At 36.6% G+C, this 17,136-nt stretch overlaps 1 protein-coding gene across 1 annotated transcript in view; it reads right to left on the bottom strand.

The window, feature by feature from the left end:
* Nucleotides 1–1,112: 1,112 nt before the first annotated feature.
* LOC104279745 (probable global transcription activator SNF2L2) overlaps nt 1,113–17,136 on the bottom strand; it is a gene marked incomplete at its 3' end in the record, with an annotated part of 34,728 nt that continues 18,704 nt past the window's right edge. The window contains 8 exon segments of the mRNA XM_009877127.1: nt 1,113–1,283; nt 3,583–3,756; nt 3,982–4,155; nt 5,376–5,502; nt 12,262–12,511; nt 14,739–14,840; nt 15,713–15,775; nt 15,778–16,029. Of these exon segments, the coding sequence (XP_009875429.1) occupies nt 1,113–1,283; nt 3,583–3,756; nt 3,982–4,155; nt 5,376–5,502; nt 12,262–12,511; nt 14,739–14,840; nt 15,713–15,775; nt 15,778–16,029 (1,313 nt within the window).

Genomic DNA, 17,136 nt, shown 5'->3' with positions numbered 1-17,136 from the left:
ATTGTTGAAGGAATTTGTATTTTTCACTAGGGCGGTGCACTTAGTCCCCACACTCTCTCATTAAGGATTAGCTCTACTGTGAATTCTGTACATTAAATCAGGTCTGCTCTCACCAGTAACACAAGTCAAGAACGCTGTTTAGTTATGTCTTAACTTTGTAGGTTGGGGATTGTTATTATGTTAAAAATATACTCTCCACAAAAATTACAAAGGTCTCGGAGAGCGACAAGAAATAACGTAGAGTATTTTTTTAGACAATTATCTCCAAAATTACAATTTTGAAAATTAGGAGTTTTTATATGCTGCTATTTATTAGCATATTCAGAATGCTGCTTGTAAACCCTGTAAATATTACGTTTATATTTGTTAGCAATTAGTAGCAAGCCAGGCATGGAAATGGGATTATAAAAATCCTCTTATCCATCCTGCAAGAGATGAAAGGTACTCAGAGGTCACAAAAATGACAAACCATTACTTAATGATTATTTCACACATGGAATTATTTGTTCAAATACCACTATTCAGTTTCCAGAAGCCTCTTTCACAGGGTAAAATATTCCACATGAATAAAGGTAATTTTTAAAAGCTTCAATTAAATGTTAAGAATGCACATCGAGCAATACTACTGAGAGAAAGCACAATTACTAAAATATATGTACTCAGGTTCTTTCTTTTTTGTTGCTTCCAATGGTCTTAGAAAATGGACTGAGCCAAGTGTATAATGTGGAGGTTTAAAGAAGTCACCCTGTATGAAAGAGCTACACAAACCAGTCTTTTCCTATTTTATTCATACAATCTATTTTGGATGGATTGGATCTTTTTACATACCTGACCTAACGTTGTTGGTAGAAACTATATCAGAAAGTCAATGTTAACAGCCCACAATTTTCTAATCCTGTGTCCTTCTCATCTTCTTTAGAATTAATGATAGGAAGTTTCTTATGTATTTCAGTGGAGAGAGCTAAGTTCCCTTAGTGCTAATAATCTGGCAATGTAAACGATTTTAGATCCTCTGCTATGTGTATGACAATTGGGTATCACCACATTTACCAATATTAAAGCTGTATTGGAGGAAAAGATGACTTAAAAATATCAGCTGTAACACTACTTGCCTTCTTTCTTCTTCTTCTCTTCTTCTTCTCTTTGGCTGCTTGTGCCTGTTTATGCTCCCAGACCAGGTTAGTCAAGTTAGCTACATACTCATCAGTCTGCTGCAACAGGTAGGCCAGGCGTCTATCTTTCTTTTGGTCAATTAGCTTACGATAACCTTCTTCATCTTCAGCCTAGCAGCACAAAACAGACATCAGCCATGACAGAAATAATTCCAAAGAAACACCATACAAATGCAGCATTTGAGCATTTCAGAATAAAAAAAAAAAAAAAAAAAAAAAAAAGAAAAAAAAAGGAAAGCAGCATAAATGGCCTTGCCAAGGAAACACGCAATGCCTTGTAAAAACCAAATATGAGTAAGAAATATTTTGAAGATGATTACTTTAAAATAATCTCTCTGTGAGATTAAAAAAAAATAATCTCTTGTCCTTCTGGAGAAACACCAGAACTGCAAAAAGCTGGCAAAAACAGCTGTAATGTTCAAACTGAGCTTGAAAAATTGTAAAATTCAGTTGTAATGTTCAAATCATCAGAACTACAACACTCAAAACCTAAGTTCCTATATTATAATATTATTGTTATTATTATCAACATTATCATTACTGAATACACAATCGTAATCTAGCCAAGATACTTCCTTTATACACTCAAGCTTGTCTTGACAGTATCTTTTTTAATCACACCAGTGCCCATTCCTGCATGTGATACGTACTACTATTAATGAACTGTGACACAACTACCATTTTTAATCATAGTCAATGAAGGACAAACTGTGGAGTGAATTCAACTCAACATTCCTGAAGAGATATGTAGAGAGTTTTAGACACAGCACATTGTCCTAGATCATGCCAACTGTCTGAAAGGAGAAAATGTTTGTATAAACCCCTAGTACATATCTGCAAGTTCAAAATTTATCACAACTAGACTACAACCAAATAGGTAAGTCAACTCCACTAACCTAACACATAATTTACTTTTGCAGAAATTTTAATTAAGCAGTAGAGACAAAGACCTCTGAGTGGAGAGTCCCAAACTGAAAATGCCTATGAAGTGCTGTACCTACAGTAAGAGCTTATCTACAGCCCTGGTGAAGGAGTCTTACGAGAAAGCACTGGTATTTTGGAAGCATTGGTATGCTGTGCGAATTCTAGAGATTCAAATCTACTTCATATTTTTCAGCAGTGGACATCTTTTATTATACTATATGTTAGACTGACACAAGCTCAATCTCATGATGGACAAAAATATTCCTAAAATACCACAATTATCTTTTTTTTATCATTTTTTTTTTCCTAATAATTAACATTTTTATGAGCTTGGTTACATAGACTGCTAGCAATTATCTCCAATTATAAGAAGCTCTATAATGTTGATTGGTATGCAAATTCAAGAAACGCTCTAAGGCCTAAACATTTGTTATTCTCTTATGCAAGTCCTTCATTTACATTTTACATGCACCTTTATTTCTAAGTTTTTATCGTTTTTATATTTAATTATTCCTACAATTCATTTTGCTATATTTAAAACCAAACTGTTCAGTCTTTACTCACGGTGGGAATAGATTCCAAAAAGGAGTTTTGCATCTGCACCCATATTAGATACTTACTGGTTTTTACTAGCATGTTTCAAAAGACGTACATCAATTCCCATTCAATTCTATGCTATTAAATTGTTAACAAAGTGTTAAAAAAGAGCTAACCAGTGTCTCAAAGAAAATTTTCTGACCCTAGTTGCTAATAAACTTGTACATACACATTATCTGTCTCCACTTTAAACTACAGAATTATTTTGATTCTTGAAATGTCAGCAGCACACTGGTTCCACAGCATTCTGAAAAGACAGGGTTATATACAAACCCATTCTACTTTGCTAAGAACGATGCAACTGATACTGTATCAGGTGTGCAGGTGCAAGTAATGGAAAATCATGAAATAGCAGGAACGAGTATGGTCCTGGAGTATTAATGGGTAGAACTGACAGCTATTCATTTTCAAGGTACGTCCATTACTGCCATTCGTTACATACTTCCACATGTGAAATCAGCTTTATGCAAAAGTCATGGAGTAATGCTATGATCAGACGATATCTTCAAAACTATAAACCTAGAAATAAAACACAGTCCAACATTTATATAACGGACCAATACTCCTGCAATTAGGAACACTGTTAGTGTATGAAGTTAATGAGATTAAGTGATGATACACAGAAGTGGCTGTGCTAAGCCTTCATGCTAGCAGAAAAAAACAATTACTCTTATTAAAAAAAATTACAAAAGAAGTAACTATAGCTTAAAATGAACAGTGTCATACACATGATCAAACAGCAGCAGTTTTAGAGTTATACTTTTTGGTTACAGAGGCTTTATTCTACAATGGAAATACACAACTGAGGCTGAGACTGTATATGAAATATTGAAAGGATACAGTATCTAATTTCAGCTAAAATAACCATATTCTTTCCTCCACTCCTTACCATTAGTCTCCTCATTCTTTCTTTCTCAATTCTTTCAGTTTCTTTTTTCTGCTCACGCTCAGTGTTGGCATGCCAAGTTGCTACTGCTTTGGAAAGTTTCTGAATTTTCCCAGCGACTGACCGGTGGTACTCTTTAAAATCTTTAGCATGCTGCAATATGCTGTTCAGGTATTCCTAGAAAGAGAAACAAGTTAGTGCAGACAGTTGAGCAAAGCACAGGTTTTGAAATCAGGAATACAAAAGTTCTAATCTTAATGGTTTTCAAATGTTTATCACATTATTTGAAGTCTTTTAATCTTAGAAACTTGAAAGGAAACTAAAATATGTAATAGAGAAGACCCACACAGCAAAGCAGGGTGCATTTCAGTCATGAGTCAAACAGCTATTAAGTTAAAATACCTGATGCTTCTGCCTACGCTTCCTCTCCTGTTCTATCTTCTGCTGTTTTTCAAGCTTTTCTGTCATACGGGCCTCCCTCAAAGTCTGGCGCTTGCTTCTTTTGTAGGCTTTGGAGTTCAGTGCTGTCTCCAGTGTTGTGTCACGACGCATGCAGGCTACCACCTCTTGTCTTAGCTACCAGTGGCAAAAAAGAAACACTTTAAGAAACTAAATCATTTTTAAACATGAAGGAACATGGGCAAACTGCAATAATCCAGAATATGTCCCAGACTCCTCTTCCATTACAGTCCAGAAAAGATCCACCACCTATACAGTTGCAGCCACCATGCCTGTCTCTCTAAACAAATCTTAAGTCTCTACAGGATGGCTTAAAGTGTTAATCACTCTTACTCATAATTTCTTCCTTTTTTACAAGATGCTGCAAACGACTGTCCTGCTGCAGGTATGAGCCAAGGTGTTACACCATCAAAGCAAAACACGAATGAACAACATACATAACGTGCTTTCTAGAACTGGAGCTGAACACTGTTGACAAGTCATTTCACTGCCAGCTGCGTAACAGACAGCAGGGAGACGTCAATGGTAAGGCCTTGGAACACTCTTGCCACAGTCTCAGTAGTATAGCACGGAGAGCCTCCTGCTTTTCATTCGACCCTGAAAAAGCTCCTTAGAAAGGAGTGCCAAGTGTAGAGGGAAGGAAGACTTGGACATCATGGTACAACAACTGCCAAAGCTTCTGTCAGGAAGCATTTTTGCTTGACCTGCCAAATCACATTGTTGTTCTTCCAAACTAGCTTGAAAAGCCAGTGGCAAGAGGCCCATAAGAGTTCGGCAGTGTGACTCTTTTTCTGAAATTCATTTGCTGATACACACACTCAACATCCAACTTAAAACTTAGGTATGATCTTGTTATGCTTAATTTTTGAAGTCTGTGTGCCACAATGGAAATCCTAAAAACAGGTCACAAAGAAATACCTCATACAACAGCAACACACAACCCCTCAAAAAACACAGGGCCCATGACATATATGAAGTATGTCCAGACAGAGATGTCTATTGGGATTTGTGTTGAAAGTCAACTTGCGGCTTGCCCAGCTCTTGTTTTGTCTTTGTGCCAACGTCATGTTGATTATGAATGACACAGTTGTATGGTTACACTTTAGACTGAAATATAAAGGAGGAAGTAAAAAAATATCTGCTAATTTTTTGAACAAAGCATGATAAAATCCAAGTTAAACATTTCTCTGACTTGTCTTTTGGTCAAGTTTGCTCTCACGCTAAACGTGCTGTTTAGGGTAAGTGTTACTGCACAATCTCGTGCCACTTTACTCTTTGCCACATGAACATACTTGGCTGTTGACCTCTGAGAATTTTCCTGAAGCAAAAAGTGTTACCTGGCGCTGGAAATTCAGTAACCTAAGTGCCTTCAACTCCACTGTAGCTTTGGTTCGCAGATCAGGGGGCAGAGAACCAGGCAAGTTCTCCAGTTCCTGGATTCTGTGAGCAATTCGAGCCTGAAGCCTAAGCAAATAGAAAATTGGATAAGACACCAGGAGAAATCAGTAAATGGTTATAAAAATTATACGCTAAAAATAAGCAATTTATCTCAGGCATTTATTCAGCTTTTATTAATTGTTCCTCAGCTAACAGGCTTCTGCAAAGATGACGTGAGGTATCCCTCTCCACTTTGAATAAATAAATAAATTGTCAAATAATGAAAACAGTCCTTAGCCCTTCTTTTGACTAAAAGTATATGTGTGAAAAGAAACTTGGGAATTTTATTTAACTCATACTCTACAAGATTCTGTTTCCAAGCTTCTTCTATCTCTGTGTCATTACTGAATACACTGAGTGTAAAACAATACCCATCACTTTCCTCAATATCTGGAGATCTACTTGCTTATTTACTGACAAATGAAAAGTTCATTAATATAGCTGTAAATTAGATTCTATTTCACTCTTCTTTTACAAGCTCATTTTGCATTCATTTGCAAATTTAAGAGAGAGAGAAAGAGAATAATGGACAAGTCAGACAAAACTTGTTTTTATTTTTTTTGTTTTCACATTGAAAATCAAGATCACAGAGCTAATATTTATGTAGTTTTTGTGGGTTTATTTAAAAGTAAGTACTTCCGTGAACTGCAAATTTTGCCAAGGCACTAAAATAACAGACTCCAAAATTTTAGCTTATCCAGAAGTTGGATCTAAGTTCAACTGAATCAGTATCCTCATCCCCCTGTACAACACCAAACCTACAAAATTTCCCTTTACTTTCACAAAAAGCATAAAGCATGAATCATCAGATCACGTAAGGAAAATGTGTCTTCTGCTGTTGCCCTGCGATGAGGACTTTGGAATTGCTGTGAAAGGAGAATAAAAACACTTCAAACTACTAGTACCTCACAGTAACTATACACATCCTGACATGTATAAACTGAAAAGCAACTGGAATCACTTGTACAGTTGCAGACAATATCTCTTCTGTAATAGTATTCCTTCCTAAAACTCCTAAACTCCCTAAAACTATTCATTCTTTATGTATTACCACAAGACTTCTGAAGTTCCTGAAAGAAAAGAGGTAATGCTGCATTACTGCAGAAGACTAAGTTAGTGTCCTTAAGAGTGCAAAAACTCAGGTAGGTTACTTAAGTTTCTCATCCGAAGTAGAAAGTAAATCAAGATGAGTTACTTCCTAACAAGACACAGCTCAACTAAAAGATACAGATATTTGTCCATGATTTCCACAGGAAAGTTAGTTCAGAAAATGACACTGACATAATTCAACACTAAAAAGACCGTATATCGCATAACAAAACCTGTCACTGGGCACTATAGTTATCAAGGAGAGATTTTAGTGCAGCTAAGGATGTAAAATCCTGAGAATTAAGTGGTTTTCTTGGAGATTAGATGTACTATGGTACACCAATGCAAAAAAAGCAGCCAAGATGAAGAAAGAGAACACTGTCCTAAATCACTGATAGGTGCTCTGCCTGTTGCTCATTCGTACATGGATGTAATCATGCATCACAGCTATGATTTACCACTCCTTTTCACTCTCCAAATAGCTGAAATGATTCTCCTGAAATCATTACCAACAAAACATTTATAGCCAAATCCCAGTTCCACTGACTTCAATGAAACTTTACAGTAGCAGTCACAACCTTTCCAAACTTGTCTTTCAAGCTGTGAATTTAGTAAGGCAGCTGGATACTCAACATCTATCCATTATTTTTCCTTTTTTTGTTAGTATTGAGAGTTCCTTCTTGTACTATACAAGAGACTGAGCACAAAAAGTTAATCTAGGTTCTACCTAACAAAGTCTATGGGTTTAGGTGACTAAATGGATGAGACACTTCACAAACAAACACGAAGTGAAATGTTCATTTACTAGTTTTGTTACTTTAACTCCAGGTTAAATAGGTGAAAGTGCCTGCTGATGTAAAAGTTTACACAGTAGAAACACAAGCAACCGTCAAAGTTGGGCTGGGGTTTATATTTCTGTCATATAAATTATTAATAAAAATCCAAATATATAAACTTATTGGGATGTAACTAAAAATAATGCAAGCTTATTGAGCATGTTTATGAACTGTTAATAATTTTCTTTGTTCTTCTCAACTTGGATTCACAAAAAGGTTAATCAAAAATAAATACATATGACATTTTATCATTAAATTCTAAGGCAGATTATTATTCCCAGGATAACTTTTCCTCCTATTTTTTGCCTCTATATGTTGAAATGACACAAAAATAGAGCTCTGGACTGAACTACGAACAATGACAGTTCTATGCTTTTGTGGGTGATTACCGTCCTTTTACAGTCCAGCTGGAGGGACAGAATAGAAAAAGAAAACATATATTTCTAAGTCAGTACAGATACTATCTTAGAAAACTCTCATCGAAACTCATGTCTGTTGTCTACTAAAATAACAAAATAACTGGTCAAAACAGTTTAAATATTAATGAAAATCTACAGCATACATATGGAAAAATAATGAAAAATGTCAGCCAGGTGGTTTATATATAAAATAAAAAAAGGAACACATTTTCAAGTTTTATCCCAGACTTTCCCTTAAGTACTAATTAGAGCGTCTAGCGTAGTAACAGTAGTAGTGATAGTAGTAGTATTTTCTTAAGTAATCAGAAGGATTTTTAAAGGAATTTCATGACAGACATTCCAACTCAAATGCAACAACTACTTGAGGCGTTTCTCACGAGAGCTAGCTTCTAGTGTTCAAAGAGAAGAACTAGTTAGCTAGACTATTGCTATCTTCATGGAAAAACACTAACAGCTATTAGATAAACAGAATCCAAAGAAAAAGGTTTCTTAGATGCTTTTTCAAGCACTTCAAGGATATAATCTCCCTGTTTAAAGGATATTTTTAATTAATCTTTGCAGTTTAGCAATTTATCTTCATCCACGCAGAAGTGATAGTGTATCTACACAGAGATCTTTCTGTAAAACAAGTGATGTCCACATCTTCCTCATTAACTGGGGTCAATAGCAGAGGTTATGCTTGCACATTCACAGCTGCCTGATGTGGATGCCATGCAGTAAGCCATGAAGATTCCTAAGAAGAGACTTTGCAGTCACCAAGAGGAAAACACAAACCATCTACACGACACTAGCAAGTGTATTTTTTTTAATTAGCAATGAGAAGGTGGAAAAAAGACACTTTATGTAACAGAATAACTTTGAATTACACAGCTTATTAGCTTTAGTAGATCTACTCAGGCAGATTAAAAAGCAGCACTTTATTTTGAAGTGTTAAGGACAGTTTTACAAAAGCATGGTATTAATTTGGCCAGATTTCAGGGAACACAAGTTTAGCATCTCTCCACATATGAATAATTTAATCTTCTTACATTGCTAAGAATTTTAAACATCTAAGTTTCTTTTTATCCACCTTCAGTCACACAGAGATTAAGAACAATTATCATATAATCTCATCTCAAATCAACGTATGCTGCAAATAACTTCTTGGCATAACCATGTGAATTCAACAGCAACACTAACTCTTCATTTTTTCTCTTTGTTAATATATGCTGGAGCCTTTTTTATAATCCAGTCAAGGCTTTTTAGAGAGAAAAAACCAGTCTGCTGACGTTTCATCAGATTCAAAGCTTTTTCAGATACATTAATAGGTGCACTACTGCTTCTCTATCTGTACTGCCCTATTTAACATGTGGTTAATGAATAGGAACACTATACTGTCCTTCTAAGCGCCTATCTACCTAACGACCTAGTAAAAGAAAAAATAATTTCTATCACTGAAAAAAAAGTAGATGTCATTTTATAAAACCAAGAATATTTCACTTTTACAATACTGTTCTGTATGTAAGACATCTCCAATACATACATGTACACAATCCACAAGGAAATGGAAATATGTACGCAGTAGTATGTATCTTCCCCAAAAAGTCTGCCATTATGTACTTGAGAGGTGTGTTACAAGAGAAAGGTTCAAACACCTCAGCAACTAACTTCCGATCAAGTAGCTCATGAACTAAATCTCTGTCTCCCCAGCAGCACACTTCTCCCAGAAACATCATTTTCACAGTCACTGTTGTGGTGTAGCCCTGGCCAGCAACTAAGTACCACACAGCTGCTCTCTCACTCTCATGTCACCCTCGGTGGGATTAGTGTGGAATCAGAAGGGGCAGAAGTGAGAAGGAAACTCATGCATTGAGATAGAATCAGAAGAAATAGTAATTTTTTTAAAAAAATAGGCAAAAGAGAGAAAAAAAAGTAACAACAGACAAAAACAAAACCCAAGAAAGACAATCAACGCAAATGAAAACAATTGCTTACCGCCACCAGTACGATGCTCAGTCAGTCCCCAAGCAGTGGGCCCCTGCCAAACTCCCACCCAATTTTACCGCTGAGCATGAAGACGTTATGGTGGTATGGAATATCCCTTTGGTCAGTTAGGGTCAGCTCTTCCAAGTGTCCCCTCCCACTTTTCATGCACCAGCCTACACACCGGCAGGGCAGTGTAAGGAACAGAAAAGGCCTTTACATGGTGTAAGCACTGCTCAGTAAGAACTAAAATATCAGTGTCTCATCAACACTACTTTCAGCACTAATCCCAAACACAGTCCCATACTACAAGGAAATTCAACTCTATTCCAGCCAAAGCCATACAGTCGCTGAGTAAACCTAATATATCATCTCCAAGAATTCCTAATTTAATCAAAGCTCACATTTTCCCACAACAAGGCACTATACCAAAATTTCACTGCTTGGATCTGTCTATATGTTTGAAATATGAATCCCTAAATTACCTACGGGGTAATTCTGTCTTTTCATGTAAATCAGAAATTCAAACAGTTTTCTAAGTATTTCAAAATGTAGTGCTGCTTTATTAAAAAAGTTAACTACTGAGAGACCTCAAGAGACCACCATTTCATAAAGCTTTCACCAGTTTCACTGGTTTCAGGATACAAATGTTTATTTTTCTCTACTCCCTTTTTATGAATAAAGTGTGAATACGCCATGTTTGTGTATTAAAGTTGCCTATGTTAAAGCTAAGTCTAGCACTGTCCAAAGCAAGAAAGCCGTTAAGGTGCTTTTTTCAAAGCTTTCTGCTGATGTTATTTGCACTGTTTTACATAAAGGAAAGACTTCCAGAAGTCCAAACCATTCTCATATGCAAAAAAAACCCCTAAATTACAGCAATGTACAACATAAAAAAATCCTGGATCACTATCTATGCACTACCATAAAAAATAAAATCCTCCTGCTGCAGAATGCCTATCAAACTTCCACCTCACTTACTCTTCTAAGAAGATCACGGTATTTAGAACCTAATGAACATGCTCTATCTGCAACCAGTTGTCCACATTAGTAAACGCAACACCGCCATTTTCAGTCACTCCTCACCCTCCTCCGTTTACATATACTAAGACATAATAGTTTGGCACATATAGTGCAATGGAGCAAGGTCAGAAAGACAGATGAGTAATAATCTGAGGCCAATCATTCAAAGAAGTTACATTATATTGGCCACATGATTCTTGGCTCAGGTTAGTGTAACAATCCTTCACTCAGAGCAATGATGTGTTTTACAAACTTTCCAAAAAATATGTTAGAAAACAGTGATTGTTCCTGCTGCAAAAGCTATGGTCATTCTGTCTGAAAGTAAAAAGGGTAAGGCTGGCAGAATGACTACAACAGGACAATAAATTACTTATGCATTATATTAGGTGAAAAGTAAGAGCTTTTCTGGAATCAAGGCCTGGATTCTGGACACAGCACCAAATTCTAATTCTTTCTATAGCGTTTTGCCCCTGTAAAGCAAAAGTCATTAAATCTGCCTTCAGAGAGCTCACCATCCTTTTTGGCTACCTTCCCCTACAAATTCATTGTTACAGTAGCTGGAAGATGCATCATCAGTCCAAAACATGAAAATATACTGTTTTTTTCCGCTGACTGCTAATGATCAGAGGCATATTTCAGGTGCAGGTCAAGATACTTGTACCCAGAAGTTTATAAGGGTTAACTGTTTAATAGCCTTGTCCATGGGAAAAGAGAAGTCTCTCTCTAACTCCAAAAGAAATTTCATCCTGAATATAATGCACCATCTAATTAGGGCACACAGGAAGCACCTTTTAAAGATCAGGCCTCCTGGTAACCTTTTTTGATAATCGTGACTGTGACCTCCTTAATACTCTCTCTCTATTCTGGTAGCCCAGCCAATCCCATCAACACTAATAAAATTTGGTTTTGCTGTGGCCACTTATCACTCTTTTGACCTTCACAGTTCTCCTCAAGTCTCCCTTTCGTTTATAATTCCAAAAACTTCCTGCACTGAACTGGTTTCTCTGTAGACTACAAGGATTTTGATTTTCTAGCTTTCAGTGTTTGCAAAACCCAAGTAACACACTAACCCAGGAAAGTCTTTCAGCCTGTACCTGCTTTGCAAGGATATTGCCAGTATGCTTTCAAGTTCATGACTTGGGGTGGAATTCAATCATTGTTTGGCCTGATCATATATCATGTATCATGTATCATGTATCATGTATCACAGAATGGCCTAAGCTGGAAGGGACCTTAGAGATCATTTTAATCCAGCCTCCCCACCGCCAGGGACGCCACCTCTCGACTAGATCAGGCAACACATGGAGACATGTTTCTGTACTTCTCTTTGACATGGTCTCTACCTGGAAACTTAGTGTATGCTACTGTCGCTACAGTAGATGATTGCAAGGAGTTTCAGCTGGGAACGTAAAAAACAGCAATCTGCACGTGCATATTTGAATCTTGTTATTTGCTTTTACCTGTATTCACGTTCTTGGAGTATTTCAACAGGATCCAATCCTTGTGGCTTCTGGATAGGGCTGATGCGATTCTGCTTCTGCTGCAGCTGAACAATGGGTGAAGGCTGCCCGGCTGGTGGCTGTGGCACAGAGGGCCCAGGCATGGTGGCAGCAGGCTGGGCAGCAGCAGGGGCAGGAGAAGGCCGTCCGCTCGGGGGTGGCGCAGGAAGCTTTTGCTGAGCACTGGAGACACTCAGATCGGGAGCCTGGCCTGAATCATAGAAAGTACTTACTCATAATAGGAAATATGGAACGCAGGAAAAAAGTCAAGATGGTTTCTCAAGACAGAATGTGAATCTAAGGTTAATGTTAAAAATCACCAGGAAAAGTACACTGAAACAGGCTACACTTCATATGTAGAAAACCATACTGATGGAAGTGTACCACACATGGCAGGAAGTGGTTCAAAGAAAATCTAAACACCTGAAACTTTACGATGAATGCCATTTCCTTTCCCATTCCTGATGACTTTTAATTCTAGGATTAGAAAAAGTAAAACAGCTGAAGAACTGATTTCATGCAAGTGTAGGATCAAATTCTGCCTCTTGTTCGCTATCCTTGCACCACTTAGAAGGCGTTGATAATCACAACCTGACAACAAGCACAAGTAGGTCTGCTTCTAGAGCTCTATCAGAACTAGACAGCCATACTAAAATTTCTACAAATGCACAAGAAGTATATATATAAACAGCTTTTGTTTCATTACAATCTTCTACTAATTGTATTTTTGTATTTCAAATACCAGGAATTTGATTACAGTTTTATCTTACACCATTCTAATCATCTTGAAAATTAACACCTCAGTTAACATGAAAACAGTACCTGCCACTTGTAGACACTAAAGATCATAGATTTCAGTGTGTCATTAAGACAGTAAGTCACCCATGCATTTAGATGTTCAAAACTTGCTACTGACAACAGATAAGGTAACAATAAAGATGACACTTAATTGTCTGAGGAGTCATAGTAATTTAATGTCATGAAAAACAACTACGAAGTACACCTGCAATCTTGTAATCAACCATAATTCAGACCAAACATCCTAAAATCCAGACAAAAATATTTCTTCAGAGATGATCATTTGTCATTCACATGTTTGCATCAAACTCCAGAAAAGGAGCTTGAAGACAAACTGTAGATTCTGTATTACAGCAATACCACATTTCAGTATATTAAAAAATCAGGAAGCCCACCAAAAACATCTGTGTTGTCTCAGTTTTCAGGGAATTTTGCAAACTGAACTGTAAAACAAACACTACCACAAATGACTGTGTAATGAATGAAAAACACATTTAAAGAAATAATCACCATCTTTAAAAATACATCAAATAAAACCTCCAAACAAATAGAGCAAGGAGAGACAATTCTTTTCTTACAAAAAAAAAAGACAAAAAGTAAGCAGCTTATATTTAGATTATTTAGAAAAAACTATCTCCCTAGCAATGCTATGCACCTGTCAGCATTTTTCAGTAGCAGCAGTTGAGCTAGAAGGCACTGTGCCTGGTAAACTTATACATACAACCTCTCGAGAAATGCTTTTCCCCTCTTTATTATCCTGCTTGAATTCTAGGTATTCATTGGGCATTATTCCAGTAAAAGCAATTCTACATCTGATTACATACTAGCATTTCACTTCTTTTTTATGTTGCCCTAAATAGCTGACTAATGAGAGAGAATTTTTTATGACAGCAACTATTACAGAGTCGTAACTGTCCCCAGATTTACCCATAAGCAAAACCACAATGCAACATTTCTACTGTATGAAAAGGCTGTGTTATCCACAAATCAGCAATATTTTATTTATTTTTAAACCTCTCTAAAAAAAACCCCCACAAATAAAATTTCAAACTATATACATTACTAGGGATTTTGAATTCTTCTCAATCCATTAAGTCCACTCTACTTTCAAACAATACTATCAGCCAATAAATCCAAAGCTGAATGATTTGGTTCAAAAGTTTATAATCATGTAGGGGAAAAAAAATTACACTTTCATTGTATCTCAAGGACTATCGAACTTTCAAAACCAACCAATTAAAAAAAAAAGGGCAGTCTAATTCTACCACAGTTTGAAAACTTTTGTTTACAGTAGCAAAGACTGTAGTTGAAAGATGAGCTTGCTGCAACTAAGCAAGTTCAGAACTTACTAAGTACATTTTATGTGTGTCCCTCACGCAGTTTATGTATTTCATTCTGTTTGTACAAAGGTGCTTCATGTTCAGGCTGCCCAACACCTGCAGTAATTTTATGTGGTCAAGTCATTAAAGGATGAATAAATGTTTAGATTCTCCTTGATACAAGTCAAGATTATGCTATTTTTCTGTATGTCTTTTTACCTTCCCTTTCTTCTTCCTCTGCATGTTTCAGCCAAAATCTACCCACGCTGTTTAATCATAACTCGGTACATGACATAAAATGAGCATTATCCTGTACTATACCTTCAGTCCAAGTTTTAGGGGTAATAGCAGCTGTATGTCCAGGCATTCCTGGAGCAGGTCCTGGCCCAGCTGCAGTACCACTCATTGTATGTAACCCAATACCTGCAATTTGACGGAGGAAACAAACTTACTAAGATACAAAATATTTCCAACACTAAAAAAAACCATTCTGTTTTTAGCATGATAGTTTATTCAGGCAAGTAGTTCTTATCATCATTAAATATGAATTGAAATAGATTTTATTGTGAAAAAATATATGTAATGAAGCATATTAAAATCACATTTCTTAAAAAAAACTTAACTGGGTAGCAGAGCTATATCTACCAAAATGAAGCGACCAGTGAAATCATTAAAATCATTACTAAAAAGAGAACAGTATCATCTCAACCCTCAATATTTAATGCAAACTCAGTAATAGAAGTGTTCAGGAACTAACTGGTGAAGGGCATTGAATGTAACACAGTTTTCTTAGGATCAAAATGTGCTTATGTACGGCACTGTAATATCTATTATCATTACGAGAAAAAAAACATTTTCTTTTCCATATGTTTTTCACTTGATAGTACACTATACATGGTTTGTTTTACTCTCAACGACCTAAACAATCAGTCCACTTACTCAAGACTTTTTTATCTGCTTTTCTGCAGAGTGATAGAGTATGAAAATTCACTCTAAAAAAGCAGTAAAATTGCCATCAGTAAAGAATGATTAACATTCAAAAAATGTCAAGCATAAACAGGACAGACAAAGTACTATGCAAGGAACTACCTTTATTTCAGTTTTGACAACATCCTGTTAATAATAGATGTTTCATGTACTTGCTCAAGCTTAAAACCAAAGACTGCTGTTCACTGAGACGCCAGAAGACAGCCCCAAATTACAACCCTGCAAAGCATCTGCTTCCTTGTTTTCCACAGGTAGAACTTCAAGACCTACCTGCACTAAAGAATGACAGAAGGCCTAGATTCACTTACCAGACTGTCTGTTGAAGGCACTGGGAGGCTGCTGCTGTTGAATGCCAGGCAGGGGTCTCTTTTTTTTAGGTTTTCTGGTAAAGGCTGACCTCTAGCTAACATTTTGTATGCTAGAATCTGAGCCCGTAGCTGATGAAGCTGCATAGGGCTGAAAGGGGAAGGACCTCTGTTAGGTTGGTTCATAACTTGTGGGTCTCCTGGTATAATGGGTCCTGGCTGACTGGGAGTCATCTGTGGTGGAGTTGGACCTCCTCCAGACATTGGACTGGACACATGTTCTGGTGCTCCTAGTGGAGATGGGTGTGGAGACATGTAACCTGGAACAGATAAGAGGATCACAGACTTACCCATCTAGGTTAGTCAAATCTAAAATCCATCAAATTTCTTTAACAGCACACAAGAGTATAAAAATGTCAGGATAGCTGTAGTATTTTCTGCAAGAACACAAGTGCAATCTGAGGATCCCTGGGATATCAAGATAGCTCCATGAGCTATTCTTTGAGAAGAACTATGACTGTATAGCAGAATAGTTCCTAAAAATAGCAATTATCCTCACATTTCAAGTAAGACAAACTAAACCATGAAATACAATATATATTCTAGTGTTTCACAAGAAACAGACCAATTCATAGACCAATTCTAGTGTTTCACTAGAATACTGGACAAATACGTCATTGCAGAACACATGCAGTAAAGACTGCCTATTTTGTAGCTTAACATTGCAAGTTTATTCTGATGTACACACATCAAGGAATATCCATTCAGTGATACAGGCCCTCTTTGCCAAAACTCACTAATATACAGAAATAGAAACAGATGGTACTCAATTCCTATACAATTGCTCTTCAATTTATACAGACTAAGTATCTTAGCCAGACAACGTTTAATACTTTTTCCTATAAGGGTGCTCAAGATCTCAGAACATCAACTGCAAGAACAAAAGTCACTTTCTGAAGAAGCCACTGAAAACTGTTGTTACTCTACAAAGTTCCAGTTCTGAAGTGAACAGTGCTTGTACCTTTTTAGAGCACCTGCGAATGCAGCAGTTTTAAGTTTGAATTTTAATTACACAATATGTATTTCCTTCAGCTTCACAATGAATCCATTAAGAGAGATGGTATAGATTTTTTGTGAGATTTCCAAGAATACGTAGCACATCAGAGAAAATGAAGAGCAAATCTTCAGGTAATGCACAACAGACAGCTAGATTTTTAAAACTCAAAAAGAGATGACAATATTTACCCACTTTGCTATGGTGTTGTGGAACACAAGTAATGCTCTTTTAAATCTGTCAAGTCTCAAAAAAAAAACCCTTAAAAAAAAATCCAGAAATCTTCCGGCTCACTTCTGTATTCTTTAGCAAGCCACAGATCACCGAACTCCAAAGTTCACGCCACAGTTCATGGTTCTGTGACACCAAATCT

This window comes from Apaloderma vittatum, unplaced genomic scaffold, assembly GCF_000703405.1.
Source record: "Apaloderma vittatum isolate BGI_N311 unplaced genomic scaffold, ASM70340v1 scaffold7989, whole genome shotgun sequence".
In the NCBI taxonomy this organism is placed as follows: Eukaryota; Metazoa; Chordata; class Aves; order Trogoniformes; family Trogonidae; genus Apaloderma; species Apaloderma vittatum.
The sequence above is the reverse complement of the archived record's forward strand: the minus strand, read 5'-3'. Positions and strand labels throughout refer to the sequence as shown.